This window comes from Spermophilus citellus (assembly GCF_964194105.1).
Source record: "Spermophilus citellus genome assembly, chromosome: 9".
Classification (NCBI taxonomy): domain Eukaryota; kingdom Metazoa; phylum Chordata; class Mammalia; order Rodentia; family Sciuridae; genus Spermophilus; species Spermophilus citellus.
In genome coordinates this window covers 99063564-99079549 of record NC_138191.1, presented here as the reverse complement: position 1 = coordinate 99079549, position 15986 = coordinate 99063564, and the positions used below count along the sequence as shown (strand labels likewise).

Genomic DNA, 15986 nt, shown 5'->3' with positions numbered 1-15986 from the left:
AATTCCTTTTAGTAGAGAAATTTAGAAACGAAAACCTGTTGCTAGGTGTCACAGCTCCCAGCCCTTTCTTTGGGAGCTAAGAAATATGAATGTTACTTCCATACGTTTGAGTATGGTAATGTACCTCCACACCCATATTGAAAACAATGAAGTTATACTGATACTTCCAATTCTAGTCTAACACCATGGACGTTGTTCTGATTTTTCCTTCTTACCATATTTGTAACTCTATTTTTTAAAATGAGAAATGCTTTTTCCTTGTTATTTATATTTATTTGATCAGTCCTTCAGTATGTCATTTTTTTTTTAATCACCTGCTTCTCTTTGGAATGCCACCCTTACTCTCCTTGGCCTTGGCAACCGTGTCAGGCTGACCTTGTTCCCCACAATGTGGATACCTCTTTCACTTTTCTTGGGCTCTGACTTCCCATGTTGGACTTAGCCATTGTGTAGAGCCCGTCTTCATTTTGCTTTGGGCTCTGATGTACCATGCTTGATCTTCCCTTTGCTTGTTGAGATATGCTTTGTCTTCATCCTGCTCAGACTCTGACATCCTGAACTAGACCTTTGATCCATTTGATATAATGCTTTTAACTAAATTATATAGATTTTCTAATGCTCCCTTTCTGTTTTAAGATTTGACTTACTGTCCCACAAAATCATTTAGTTGTGACAGTTCCTTAATTTTTTCTTATCTTTTATGACCTTGTCATGTTAGATGAATGTTGGTCAAGTATTTTGTAGAATGTTTTTCATTTTTGGTTTACCAGATATTTTCTCATGATGAGATTGAGATGATGTATTTTTGCAAGAATACAATAGAAATAATATTTTCTTCTCAGATTGGGAGAGGAGTATGTGATGTTAACCAGTCTTATCACTGGTAATGTTAACTTTGTGTTTGGGGGGGTAATGGTTTCTTTTTCTTTTTTTTTTTTTTTTTTTTTTTTGTGGTACTGGGGATTGAAACCTGGGCCTTATGCATGCTAGTCAAGTGCTGTACCACTGAGCTATACCCTCAGCTCTGGTGATGTTAACTTTGATGATTCAATTAAAGTGATGTCTGTCAGATTTCTCCATTGTAAAATTACTACCTTTTCTTTTGTATTTGGTAATACCTGAAAGAAATACTTGGAAACTATGCTAATTTCATCAAACTTTCCACCTCCAACTTTTCCTACTGCTTTTAGCCATTAGTAGGCCTTGCCTGCAGTAATTATTACAGTGATGTTGGTCTAGTGGTGATTTTTTAATTTCTCTCATTCTTTCTCCCTTATTAATTGTAATTCCTTTGAAAGAAAAGATATCCCTTCTCCCCATTTCTATATTCAGTTTTTTATATGAGTATTGGTCTCATGTATATTTGCTATATTCTATGCTATCTGGATTTGTTTTGCTATATTCAGTGCTATCTGGATTTGTTTTTTGTTTTGTTTTCTTACTCAAAAAAATTTTTTTTGGCACTATGACTTGAACCTAGAGTCACTTTACAACTGAGTTTCAGTCTGAGTCCTTTTTATTTTTTATTTTGAGATAGGGTTTCCCTAAGTTGTTGAGGCTGGCTCTAAACTTGATGATCCTCCTGATTAACCTTCCCACATCATTGGAATTACAGGTGTGCACCACCACATCTAGCCTTGCTCCAATTCCTTAGTCTTCCAATATCTAGTCAAGATACTGTTTTTCAGAACTACTTCATGTCTTAGTTATCATTAGCTGCTACATAACAAATTATCATAGGTTGCATAGCTTAAAATAGCAGATATTTATTTCTTTCAGTCTGGAGGCTGGGAAGTTTGAGATAGGGGTGCCAGTGTGCTAGGTTTTGGTGAAGGCTCTCTTCCAAGTTGCAGATAATCAATTTCCCCTTGTGTGCATATTGTGGAAAGAGTGTGAGCTTTCTGGGGTCCCTAATACCATTCAAGAGAGTGCTACCCTCATAACCTAAATACCTCCCAAAGTCCCCATCCCTAATACCATCCAATTAGGGTTAGGCTGTTATTAGATATTTAGTTCATAATATTAATATTTTCTTCTTCACACCTTTCAGAGTGGTTGTCTTACTCATTTGTATTTTTAGGTTAATTTTTTAGGTAAATTTTTTAGTTTTTGCATTCTATTCTTCATCTCTTCTTACCTTCCTGGTTGGTTTTCATCAATTAATTTGTGGGAGGGTATGTGAAACCTTACTGATTCTAAGAGTTTGAACATATACCAAAAGATATATTCAGAAAAGTGTTTCTACTTCCTTAACCCTGCTCTCCTGTTTCTATTATCTCTGGTTTTCTATCCTTTCTTGCTAATGACTTGTATGTAATCAATTTCTTTTCTCTCCCCCCCCCACACCCATACACAGTGGGGATTGAACCCAGGAGCTTTACCCCAGGGCCTTACCAAATCGTTTATGACCTCACTAAATTGTTGAGGCTGGCCTTGAACTTGGTTCCTTCTGTCTCAGAATCCTTCTGTCTCAGAATCCTTCTGTCTTTGGGACACTCCAAATTATTCTAATGGAATCTTCCCTATTCTTTTTTTTTAACCTGCATAATACTCCAAAGTTTATTAAATGCATACTCTGTGTGAGTATTTAGAGTATTTTTCAGTATTTTGTAATTACAAAAAGTGTGACAGTGAATAACCTATCTGGGGTTTCTAGGACTTCTGAAATCTGTGGCTTAATGTTTTTCATAAATTTTGGAAAATTCTCAGCCAAATGGTACTTCTGTTCTCTCCTCTCTTTTGTCTGCTTCTGGATTTTCAGTCACATGCGTGTTATAGTATCTTACCCTCTGTGTTGCTTTTACCCTTTCTTCTGTGTTTTCTATCCCTTTGATTCACTGTCTGTTGTTTCAATAAGTTTCTTATAGTCTCTCTTCTGGTTCTCTATCTCTTGAATTGTATTTGATGTTAAAATAATCCATTGAGTTCTTAATTTTGATTATTGTATTTTTTTTTTTTGTAGTTGTGTATGGACAGCATGCATTTATTTTATTGGTATGCAGTGCTGAGGATCGAACCCAGTGTCTCACACATGCTAGGCATGTACTCTGCCATTGAGCTACAGCCACCGCCCATGATTATTGTATTTTTAATTTAGAATTTATATTTGGTTATTTTAAAGATCTAAATGAGAAACAAAATATTTTTGTCATTTACTTATTTTTTAAGTTTTATTAGTTGTAGATGGACACAATACCAGTATTTTATCTATCATTTTTATCCGGTGCTGAGGATTGAACCCAGGGCTTCTTCACACATGCAGCAAGCGCTCTACTACTGAGCTACAACCCTAGCCCATTTTTGTCATTTATAAAGTAACCTGAGCTTCTGTTGATGTTTTTGATATGTTTTTTTAAAAAATATTTATTTTTTAGTTGTAGTTGGATACAGTACATTTATTTTATTCATTTATTTTTATGTAGTGCTGAGGATCGAACACAGGGCCTTGCACATGCGAGGTGAGTGCTCTACCACTGAGCCACAATTCCAGACCCTGTGGTAGATATTTTATTTGAAAAATTATCTATAGAAATATAATTCATCTGAGATCTTACAGAAAATATTTTAATTTGCTTTTGCTAACTAAATAGGTGCCTGGAGTCACTAACAATCTGGGAGTCATTTTAGTCTATTCAGGCAACAAGATTTTTCTAGTTCCTCCTGATGACCAAGCAGTTGTTTTGCTTTACCCTTAATTTCAAGGCACAGCCATTGAGGATCCCAATCAAAACATTGGCCATTTACCAGAATTCCTGCTGTAGATGGGCCCTGGCCTCCAACTTTCAGTTTGAAAAGACTTCTTTTTAAAAATAGACTATTTTGGGACAGTTTCAGATTAGGCAGCAAGTACTGTTCTCACATACTTCCTGCCCACACACAATGAGCCTTGTAAGTGCATTGTCCAGTCTAATGATTCTTTTCTTCAAATTTCTCATATCACCAGGCAAAAAGTGGCCCTGAGTACCAGGCTTATCTTCTAGATGTCTGTCCTTTCCCAGATCTTAGCCTGATAATTCTTGTTGGTGTCTGATGCCTTTGACCAGATTTTTTTGCCTTTTCATTTAAATCCAATTTATTTTTTGACTGACACATAAAAACAAAAATTGTGCATATTAGTGAACTAAAGAAATGTTTTGATATGTGTTTACATTGTATAACCATTAAAACAGGTTAAGCATATCTTCTCAAGCATTTATCATTTCTAACACTTTTAGAATTCTTTTCTTTACCTTTTTGAAATGTATATTATTGTTATCTAGAGTCACCCTGCTGTACAATAACACACCAGAAATTCTTGCTCCCATCTTAGTAAAACTTAGTATCCATTGATTAACCTTTTCCCAACCCTTTCATCCCTTATTTTTCCCAGCCACTGGTAACCCTATTATACTTTCAACTTGTATGAGATTATCTTTTTCAGATTTCATATGTGAGTGAGATCATGTGGTACTTGTCTTTCTGTGCCTGACTTACTTAACATAATGATCTCCAGTTCCATCTGTATTGTTGCAAATGTAGGATTTCAGGATTTCATTGTGCATATGGACCACATTTTAAAAATCCATTCATCTGTTTGTGGGAATCAGGTTTTTTTTTTTTTTTTTAAGTATTGTCAGTATAGTTTTTCTAGTTCTCAGTGGGAAGGTTGGTCTGATCTATGTAACCTATCTATTAAACACAGTTTTCTCTTTGTTATATTTTTTGCAAGTAGACTGCATTTCTGCTTAAATATTAGATCTATTAGATATTATAAACTCAGATAAGACAGATCAAGGTAACACTGTTAGGGGAGTAGCACAATTAAACACCTCTATTAGCATTATGGTCTTAAAAGTTTGCTTTCAAATATGGAGATACAGTGTAGAAATTATAGTTTTAATTTTAATTTTATTTTTTTATGTGGTGCTGAGGATCAAATCCAGGGTCTCACATGTGCTAGGAAAGCTCTCTACTGCTGAGCTACAACCCCAGCCCCAAAAGTTTTGATTTTTTATTATCTCTTATTCTAGCTCGTGATGCTGATGAGCGAGAGAAGTGGATCCATGCCTTAGAAGAAACAATTCTTCGACATACTCTTCAGCTTCAAGTAAGAGTCTTTACATGACTTCTGGATAGTTTGTTAGGTGTGTGTGTGTGTGTGTGTTTTCTGTTTTTTTTTTAAATAACTGATATGATATAATAATAAGTTGCTTATTCTTGCTTTTATGGTATTATCATACATTATAAAGTTATAGTCCTTTATTTTCTTCTGTTTTCTGTAGGACAAAGTATTGATTTTTTTTTTAGAAAGAAGATAATATAAGGCAATGTTAAAAATGAAGTGCTGTGTTAATTTGCCACAGTAATTATTTTTTTCATTTACTATATTTTAATTGTCTTTGTTTCTTTCCACATTTTTATTGGTTCATTACAGTTGTATATAATAATAGAATTTGTTGTTACATGTTGTACATGCACATAATGTAACAATATAACTGGTCAGATTAATTTTTTACTTAATATCAATAGTTGTTATTGATATAATCAAATTATAGAATCATGCATGATAATAGGTAAGTGCTGAGAAGTTGATCTCATTTTCTCATTAATAGGATTTGGCTATTACCACATGCATTGATTAGTATGGCAATACTAACTGGGATAAAAGTGAAAGAAAACTCAACCAAAAATGGATCAAGGAAAAAAAAAAGAGAAGCCGATTTAGTTGAGGTTTAATTTGAAATAGTTCCTTAAACAACGTTGTGAGGACTCAGATTCCCCATCTCTGTTTCTAGATTCCATTTCTTCTGTTTTGGCTTCACTTTCAGATAGGTTTTCCCTTTGTGTTGTTAAGATGGTTGTAGCAATTTAGTCTCACATCATAGGAGTCCATTGGGGGCTCTTGTTCTTTCTGGAGCTCAATAAGATTAACAGGTGCAGTGCTGATCACCTTAGCTTTAGTCATTTGTCTGATCCAAATTAATCACAGTTTCACAATCATATGTTCTACCTTGGAGCTAGGATGTTATGGGCTTCATCAGAAACAATTGATAGTAGGGTAGAAGATGTGTCCACCTTACCCCATCCAAGAGAGTAAAAATAAGGGAAAAAAACAACAAATCTCTCTTCTACAATATAGAAAATACTCATCTATGTTTATTCTCCAACAAAAGAGCTTATATTTATGGCATATAAAGGATTTCATTTTATTTTGATTTAGAGGATTGAATTGTAGAAAACTGCTTTATAAACTTTTCTCTCTACTTAACTTTTGGCCTACACCAGGAATTAGCTTCATTAGATAAGATGTATAGGGAATTTCATGTTGTGCAAGTTGTGAGGTCCCTATCACTTGAAAGTATTCAAGTAGAAGCTTAAAAACATTTTTTGAGTATGTGGTTATTCAGGGACAATAAGACATTAATATGGAGTTAGTAGTTACTCTATGAGTTATGTTTTTTAAAGCAGTTTCGTGGTCTCCATAGGGTTTTTTTCCCCCTTTAATTTAGGGAGTTTTATAAATAATACAGCATCATTTCAGTAAATTTGTGATTCAGCAAGTTGATAAGTTTTTAATAGTAATATCAGACTGAATGTGGCAGATGAGATTTCCCCCACATTTGGTTAGACTGACATATAATTCTGTCAATGATCTGTTTCCAGGCTACCAGTACCAATATTTCTGCCACTGTATCTCTCTGTAAACCTACACAAATGCTGTTGCTTACTTATGTTCTTCCAAATAGTTTTAAAATTTCTGGCCTCTACATCTGTATGATGTTCTTAAATCTTTGAATGTCTTTTGCCCTTTTCTTCAAGGTCTAGTTCAAAACTGACCTCTTCTGTGGAAACTCCACTGATTGGTCCTCCTCCCTTGGCATCCAAGTTCAAAGTGATCTCTTTCCTTTGAATGTCATAATCATTGCACAATTCACAGAGTCCTTACCATATTCTTCTTGTTTACCTTTTAAAGTATGTAGAACTCACACCTTTCTAGTTAGCATACAGACTCCTTAAGGTCAGATACTGACTTTGATAAGATTTTGATAAGAAGAGCATTTATGTATTTTTTCCAAATTTAATGTACAGAGAGGATAAGACATTTAGAAATATGGAATTAAATGTTCATTTAAGTGACCAAAGAGTCTCTTCCCAGAGGAAGGCAAGTGTGGTAAAGAAGTTTGCTCTGGAGCCAGAATGTCTGGTTTGTATCCCAGTGTCATAACTTACATTTAACCATTAACACTTAACTTACCGTTTCTGAGTTCCAGTGTCCTTATCTATAGAAGGACAAGAAATAGCTACTTAATATGAGTTATTGTGACGGTTAAATGAAATTAAATGTAAATTGGATGAAATAATGCCTAACTATAGTAAGAACTTGATAACTGTTAGTTGCCATTACTAATACAACAACTACTGCCATTTCCTCTGCCAGTGCCTGGTATTCTACTAGTGCTCAGTAAATGTTAGTTAAATGAAGAAATAATTGAAGGAATTAACGAAGAAACAGATTGCTTTTCCATGCTGTTATTGAATACTTTGAGAATATGGCCAAAGGGACTGGTAGTTCACCAGAAATAGCATTAAATCTGTGAGTGAAGCATCATTATGCAAAAAGGAGATGTGGTAGAATTGCAGTCATTAGCCTGTAATCCCAGTGGCTTGGGAGGCTGAGGCAGAAGGATCATGAGTTCAAAGCCAGCTTCAGCAATTTAGGGAGGCCCTAAGCAATTTAGCAAGACCCTGTCTCAAAACAAAATATCAAAAGGGTTGGGGATTTGGCTCAGAGGTTAAGTGCCCCTGGGTTCAATTCCTGGTACAAAAAAAAAAAAAAAAAAAAGATAGCAGTTATTATAAGGCTTGGAAAATAGTAGAAGCAATGCAAAGGCTTTATTCAAAGGACAGTCTTCAGGTATGATAATTACATGTATGCCAAATCTGTTCTAGAAGAACATGAATTTAGTATTTAAGGTACATTTACAAGAGTAGCTGAAAAACCGATCTTTTAATAGTATTGAGATACCTTGATTCATGTGTCTAACTGGGTGTTCAACCCCAGGATTGCAAAACCCCAGCATACTGTTTATTAATCCCAAAGAACTTGGTGGACTCAATGGAAAGGATTTGGACATTTTACTGTGGAGGGCGACATCACACCTACAAGCAGGAGAAGTATATAGGATAGGTTGCATGTGTGGTATGGAAATGGGTTTCTTTAGATGTTTTGTGAGTATGTTCTTCTATTTTACAACCAAGTTTGCTCTGCTTTGATCCCCACCTAAAGACTGGAGGAGATAAGGGAAATGGTTAGTTTCTGTTTCTCTCATCACATTCCTTAGACTTTCTTATCTCACTGCTTGGAACAATAAGCATTTCAAGGCACTGAATAGTGTTTACCCCAATAACTGAGATAGAAAGATAGAAATCTTTGGAGCCTTTTTTCTTGAGTGTTAACCTGTTTCACCGAATATTAACTTTTTCAGACATACATTTCAGTATCTCATTATGTAAAGATCTGTTACTACAACTGTATTATTTCCCTTGGACTCATTAGATTTTATTTTCATGTGATATAGAAAAGTAGGTGTTTGTTTTCTCTCTTGAAGCCCTTTGTTTCCCAAAGGAAATGATTGCAATATAGATATGTTTCTTCTTTCCAGGTAAAATAGTGTGGAGAAGTGGTCAGTTACTTGAGTTTCCTATGTCAGAAGAAGATGCGTTGTTGCTATTACTGGAGACAGATGAATTTCTGACTTCTAAATTGGCGCTTAAGATTCTTTAGAATTCAATTTTAAAATAAATTCTGTTGTATTAGTAATAGCTTTTCTATCTTGAACTCTTAGGAAGGAACTAAGAACAGATGGTTCAGTTTTATAGATAACTAGAGGTTTTTCCTTTAACTGCCAGAAATTTATTTTAACCATGTGTTTTTATGGAAATCTTACATATTTTTCTGCCTTTTCATTGTAGAAAAGAAAAAACTTTGAAGTAGTATATGTTCAATCCAGAATGTATGGAGAACCTAGAAAATTTATTTATTCAGTAAATATTTATCAAGCATTTACTGTATTCCATGTACCATGGTCCATGCCTTTATGGAACTCAGTCTAGTATAAAGAAGAAGCCATAATGACAATTAAACTTTAAAAATCTAATAAAGCAAACATGTAGGTAAGACATGCTTCTACAAAATTTTTAATCTATTAGAAGTATATAGAATATAAGTAATAGGGCTGGGATTGTGGCACAGGCAGGATCTGGGTTCGATCCTCAGCACCACATAAAAATAAAGGCATTGTGTTGTGTCCATCTACACCTAAAAAATAAATTAAAAAAATATATAATAGCTTTTCCCAAGTTTTTCCTCTGGAGATAAACATGTTTTTCATTTATTAACTTCCTAACCCTGATGTAAAGTTATAGTACATAAATGAAGAAACATTTAAGACAAAGAATAACTAGACAACACAAAGCAATTTTAGTCATCTTGTGGCAAGGAATTGGCTATTTGGTATTAAATTTGGCAACTCAAGTGTTTTTTTTGTTTGTTTGTTTGTCTTTTGTTTTAGTTGTAGACGGACACAATATCTTTGTTTTATTTATTTATTTATTTTTTTATGTGGTGCTGAGGATCAGACCCAGTGCCTCACGCATGTGAGGCAAGCAACTCAACCACTGTTTGTGAGATGTTTGTGAGTTTTCATAAATTTCTAAAAACATCTATTTATCATTACTAAAAATTCTCTGTACTACACTTATGTATCCCTCCCTTCCCTTACTTCTTGACAACCACTGAACATTTTATTGTCTCCATAGTTTTTCCTTTCCCTGAATGTCTATTATTGATGGATTTCTTTCCCTTAGAAAAATAGATCCAAGTTTCCTCCTTGTCTTTTTATGACTTGAGTACCTCATTTTACTGCTAAATATTCATTCTAATCTTGAACTAAATATTTCTGTTTGATATATTAAGAATTGCATACAATTTACCAAGTTTTGGAATATGGTGGCCTTGATCATAAGGTATAGGGACTTCTCCTATATGCCAAGTGGTATATTTATTCCATGTGGTAAAAGTTTCTACTTGGAAACCTAGTAACTGACTTTATTTGACTTCAGGATGTACCAGCATGTCTTGATCCATTCATTCACCTACTGAAGAACATCTTGGTTGCTTTCAAGTTTTGGCAATTATGAATGAAGTTGTTATAATTACTATGTGCAGGTTTTTATGTAGGCGTGTTTTCAACTCCATTGGGTAAATACCAAGGAATGCCTTTTCAGTGTTATGTGGTATGAGTATGTTTAATTTTGTAAGAAAACACCTGTCTTCCAAAGTGACTATATCATTTTACATTCTTGCCAGCAATGATTGAGAGTTCCTTTTTGTTCCACATCCTGGTCAGGATTTGGTGTGGTCAATTTCCCAGATTTTGGCCATTCTGTATGGTATATAGTAGTTTTTATTTTTATTTTAATTTTTATTTTCCTGATGACATATGATGTGGGACATCTTTTCATATGCTTATTAAGAGTTCTCTTATATATTTTGGTTAATAGTTCTTCATCAGATACATCTTTTGTAAATATTTTCTCCCAGGATGTGGCTTCTCTTTTTATTCTCATCAGTTCTTTCTTTAAGGCCTGGGGTAGTGTATCTGAAAAATGATTGCCAACCCTAGATAATCTAGATTTTCTTCAGAATTCTAGGAGTTTTATGATTTTGTGTTTTACGTTTAGATCTGTGACTCATTTTGAGTCAAATTCTGTGGGTGAAATAAGGTCTTGGTCTGATTCTTCTTCTTCTTTGTTATGGATGTCTAATTGTTTCTGCTCCATTTGTTGAAAAGTCTATATTTCCCTATACTATTCATTTTTCCTTTTTGTCAAGGAAGAGTTGACTACATTCATGTAGTTTTGTTTCTGGGCCTATTTGTTATTATTATTGTGACCTATTTGTTATTATTATTTGCCAATTCTACACTATCTCAATTAGTGTCAATTTTCCAGTTCTGTTCTCTTTTAATATTGTGATGGCTATTCTAGATCCTTTGCCTGTCCATATAAACTTTAGAATCAGGTTGTTGATATCAATAAAATAACTTGCTTCGATTTTGATTGGGATGGCATTTAGTTTGTAGATCAAGTTGGGAAGAACTGATCTTAAAGGCATAGTGTCTACCTATCAATGAACATGGAATATGTCTCCATTTATATAGTTCTCTGGTTTTGTTTATCAGTTTTATAGTTTTCTTCATGTGTCGGGTTTCTATTCTTGCGACTAAAAGGCTCAGGGGTCACTCCAGTTGAACTGGGCTAACTGGGCTGCACAAAATAACCACACAAGAGACACCACACAGCTCTTCAGGAATTCCCTCAGAGCCCAACTGCCACCACCAGCTTCCTACAAGCCTCTCAACCTCCCCCACTCCTCCTGCTCTTGAGGCCGATTGGCTGGGTCGTGTGGGCGGAGCCAAAACAAGTCCCCCAATGAGCAGCTCCGTGGTCTGAAAAGGCGGGGAAACAGCCCAATGAGCATCACCGCAGAGGAGCCAATCAGTTGGCAGCTAGAAGTTTGCTGGGGCCGCTGTGAGCCAATCATCAACTGGCAACTGGAAGTTTGCTGGGGCCTGTTTGGCTATGGCTCTCAACAGGTCACCGTAACAGCTTGCTAGCAATGATTGAGAGACCCTTAAGGGTCCGCAGAAAAAGAGAGAGCGAGAGCAGGCGCTGACCCCTTTTATTGAGGAGAAGCTATTCAAATGAGACAAGGGGTCAGGTTTCAGGGGGCTGAGTCTATCTTCATGATGTCCACTCCCAGCAGGTTGACTGACACCTGGGTAGGCCACACCCAAGGACACAGTAAGAGAAGGGGACACACACACAAGGCACTACCATGGAAGATTCTATCCTAAACAGGGCAAGGGATTATATTAGAAAGGAACAGGTGAGCATAGCTTCACCTGTGGGGCTGTAATAAGACACACTCATGCATGAGACACTGACCCTCAAACCCAAGAAGGGTGGGGAAAGCTCTGCCACATTTCTGTGACTGAGCGCCTCAGCATCCAGCCAGGGAGTGTGACTCAGTCATGTGTAAGGTTGGTCTCCCACATTCATGTGTGTTCTAATCTTAGAGGGAAAACTTTTGGTTTCTCACCATTAAGTTTGATGTTAGCTCTAGTTTTGTTTGCTTGGTTGGTTTTCCCCAGGGTGCTGAATCTTGGACCCAGAGGCACTTTACCCTTGAGCCACATCCCCAGCCCTTTTTATCTTTTATTTTGAGACAGGGTCTCACTAAGTTGCTTAGGGCCTCCATTAATTGCTGTGGCTGGCCTTGCATGTGTGATCCTCCTGCCTCAGCCTCCGGAGTCACTGGGATTTCAGGAGTTGATTGGCTTTTTGTAGATATTTTTCATGTTTTGGCAAGTTCCCCTTTCTTCCTCATTTACTGAGAGTTTTTATCATGGATGGGTGGTGGATTTTGTCAAATGTTTTTCTATATTTACTGATATGATCTTCTAATTTTTCTTCTTTCACCTGTTTATGTGACAGATCATATTTATTTATTTTTGAATATTGTATCAGCCTTGTACAACTGGGATAAATGCCATTTAGTTGTGAATGTTTCTTTTTTTTACATTGTTGAATTCCATTTGGTAATATTTTGTTGAGGATCACTATTCATGACAGATACTGGTTTATAGTTTTCTTTGCCTAGTTTGAGTATTAGGATTATGCTGGCCTCATGAGTTAGGAATTATTTCTTTTGCTTCTGTTTTCTGGAAGTTATGATAGAGAATCAATGTAATTTCCTTCTTAAACATTTGGTAGAATTCACTAGTGAACCCACCTGGGCCTGGTGCTTTCTGTTTTGGAAGATAATTATTGGTTCAATTTCTTTGACCCAGTATAGACCTGTTTAGATTTTCTATTCTTGTATGTGTTTTGGCACATTGTCTTGCAAGGAATTAGTCCATTTTATTTAGGTCCATTAACTTGTGAATACAGAATTGTTCATAGTATTCCTTTATTATCCTTTTGATGTCCGTAACATCTGTTATGATGTCCCCTTTCATTTCTGAAATTAGTAATTTGTTTTCTGGTTTTTTTTCCTTACTCTGTTCAGAGACTTACAAATTTCATTTCTAAAAAAACAGTTTTTGGATTTATGTTGTTTTCTGTATTGGTTTCCTGTTTTCAATTTCACTGATTTCTGCCTTCATTCTTACTGTATTTTCTTCCGCTTATTTTGGATTTCATTTAATCATCATTTTCTAATCTTATAAGGTAGAATCTCAGATGATTGATTTTAGGTCATTTTTCTTTTCTGATATATGCCTTCAATGCTGTAAATTTTCCTCTTGAGCACTGCTTTCATCATATAATACAAATATTATAAATTGTTTTTCATTTTCATTTAGTTCAAAATATCATTTAATTTCTCTTGGGATTTCTTCTTTGCCCCAGGTATTATTTGGAAGGGTGTTTAATCTCATGTTTGGGATTTTCCAGCTGTCTTGATTTTTAGTTTAATCGTGTTATTGTCTGAGAGTAGACGGTATCTGATTTCTCTCTCTTCAGTTTTGTTTAAGTGTGTTTGATGGCCCAGAATATAATGAATCTTGATGAATAGTCCCTGTGAGTTTGAGGAGAATGTGTATTTTGCTGTTGGGGGCAGTAGTTAATACATGTCCTATATCTAGTCAATTGTGGTATTGAGTTCATCTATGTCCTTATTGGTATTTTGCTTGGGGATCTGTGCATTTCTGATAGAGCAATATTGAAGTCCCCAACTAAGACAGTGATTCATTTGTTTCTCCATGTAATTGTATTAATTTTTGCCCCATGTGTTTTGATGCTCTATTGTTAGGCATACACATATTAAGAATTGTGATGTCTTCTAGATAGACTGTCCCCTTCATCATGTTATAGCCCTCTTTTATGCTTGACAACTTTCCTCTCTGGGAAGTGGGCTTTTTTTTTTTTTTTTTTTTTTTTTTTAAAGAGAGAGTGAGAGAGAGAGAATTTTTTAATATTTATTTTTTAGTTTTCGGCGGACACAACATCTTTGTTTGTATGTGGTGCTGAGGATCGAACCGGGCCGCACGCATGCCAGGCAAGCGCACTACCGTTTGAGCCACATCCCCAGCCCGGGGAAGTGGGCTTTATGTGAAATTAATGTAGCTACTTCCACTTTCCTTTGGTTGCTATTAACCTGGAATATTTCTCCATCCATCTACTTTTAATCTATGTATGTCACACACTTTTTTTCCCCCCTTCTTCCCATAGTGGGTGAGCAGTGATGCTGGAAATCAAACCTAGGGCTTCATGCCTATGAGGCAAGCTCTCTACCCCTGAGCTACATCCCCAGCCCAGCCCCCAAGAGAGGCCGGTGTTTTTCTTTCTTTCTTTTTTTTCCCCCCTCCTGTGATTGAGTCTCTCTCCCTATGCTGCCCATTCTAGTCTCCAATCCTTGGAATCCTGTCTTAGCCTCCAAGTGCTGGAACTCATGGCATATGCCACCACACTTGGCATGTCTTTATATTTAAAGTAAGTTTCTTGTAGATAGCATATAGTTGAGGCTTATAGTTTTGATCCACTCTGATAATTTTTGTAATTTAATTGGTACATTTAAATCACTGCCATCTGATTGATTACTGAGACAGTTGAATTAACATCTACTATATTTATTACTGTTTTATATTTCTACTGAATGTCCTTGTTCTTTGTTTCTGTCTTCCACTTCCCCCCTGCATTTTGTTGCTTTAATTAGGTATTTTATATTATTTCATTTTCTCTCTTTTTCTAGAGTATCAGTTGTACTTCTTTTAAAAATTTTTTCATTGGTTGCCCTAGAGTTTGCAATATATATGTACAACTAATTCAAGTTCGTTTTCATATAATACTATACTATTTCACAGGTAGTGTATTTTAGAATAACAAAATAATCCTAATTCTTTCCTTTGATCCCTTATATCATATGCATCTTTCATTTCATTTATGCATAAGTGTACTTAATCATACATACACATCAAATACATGATTACTATTTTGAAACTGTTATCTATTAGATGAATTAGGAAAAATAAAAGCTTTCATTTCCTTCTCTGATGCTCTTTTCTTTCTTTATGTAGATTTGAGCTTTCAATAATTTTCCTATTCTTTTAATATTTATTTCAAGGCAAGTCTACTGACAACAAATTTCCTCAAGTTTTGATCAGAGTAAGTCTTTATTCTTCACTTTTGAAGGATAATTTTGCAGGGTACAGAATTATAGTTTAAAAAATTATTTAAAAAAAATTTTTTTTTGGTTGTAGTTGGACACAATACCTTTAATTTGTATGTAGTGCTTTGGATCGAACCCAGCACCTCGCATGTGCTAGATGAGTGCCCTACCACTGAGCCATAATCACAGTCCCTAGTTTTCTTTTTCTTAAATCCCTCAGTACTTTAAATATTTCTTTCCAGTCTTTTCTCGCTTTTATTGTTTCTGTGGAGAAGCTTGATGTAATTCTTATTTTTGCTCCTCTGCAGGTAGGCTACCCTCCTCCAAATTCTTTCAGGATTTTTTTCTTTGATATTTAGTTGCTTGAAAATGATACGTTTAGTTTGGTGTTATCCTGCTTGGTGTTTTGTGGGCTGCTTTTATTTGTGGCTTGTGTCTCATATTAATTTGTGGAAATTCTCAGTCATTATTGTTTCAAAAGTTTCTTTCTTCATTTCTTCTTTGGTATTCCCATTAGGCATGTTATAACTTCTGTAGTCTTTCCATGATTCTGTTATTTTTCCCCTCTGGGCTTTCCAAGTTTTTGAGGTATCTACTGATATCCTCAAATTCAGAGATTATTTCCTTAGATGTGTCCAGTCTACTAATTAGTCTATCAAAGGCATCTTTCATTTCTATTATGGTGTCCTTTCGTTTTTTTAAGCAGTTTTAAAAAATACCTTATTGCCTATCTGTTCTTGCATGCTACTTTGTCTATTAGAGTACTTATCATGAT

The 15986-nt window shown here is 35.3% G+C and overlaps 1 protein-coding gene across 10 annotated transcripts in view; it reads left to right on the top strand.

Annotated features, from left to right (window-relative positions):
• OSBPL9 (oxysterol binding protein like 9) overlaps positions 1-15986 on the top strand; it is a 147302-nt gene that overhangs the window by 63724 nt on the left and 67592 nt on the right. For all 10 annotated transcript variants that reach the window (XM_081306428.1, XM_081306427.1, XM_081306424.1 and 7 more), the window contains one exon: positions 5010-5086. In XM_081306428.1, the coding sequence (XP_081162554.1) occupies positions 5010-5086 (77 nt within the window). The remainder of the gene's footprint in view (positions 1-5009; positions 5087-15986) is intronic.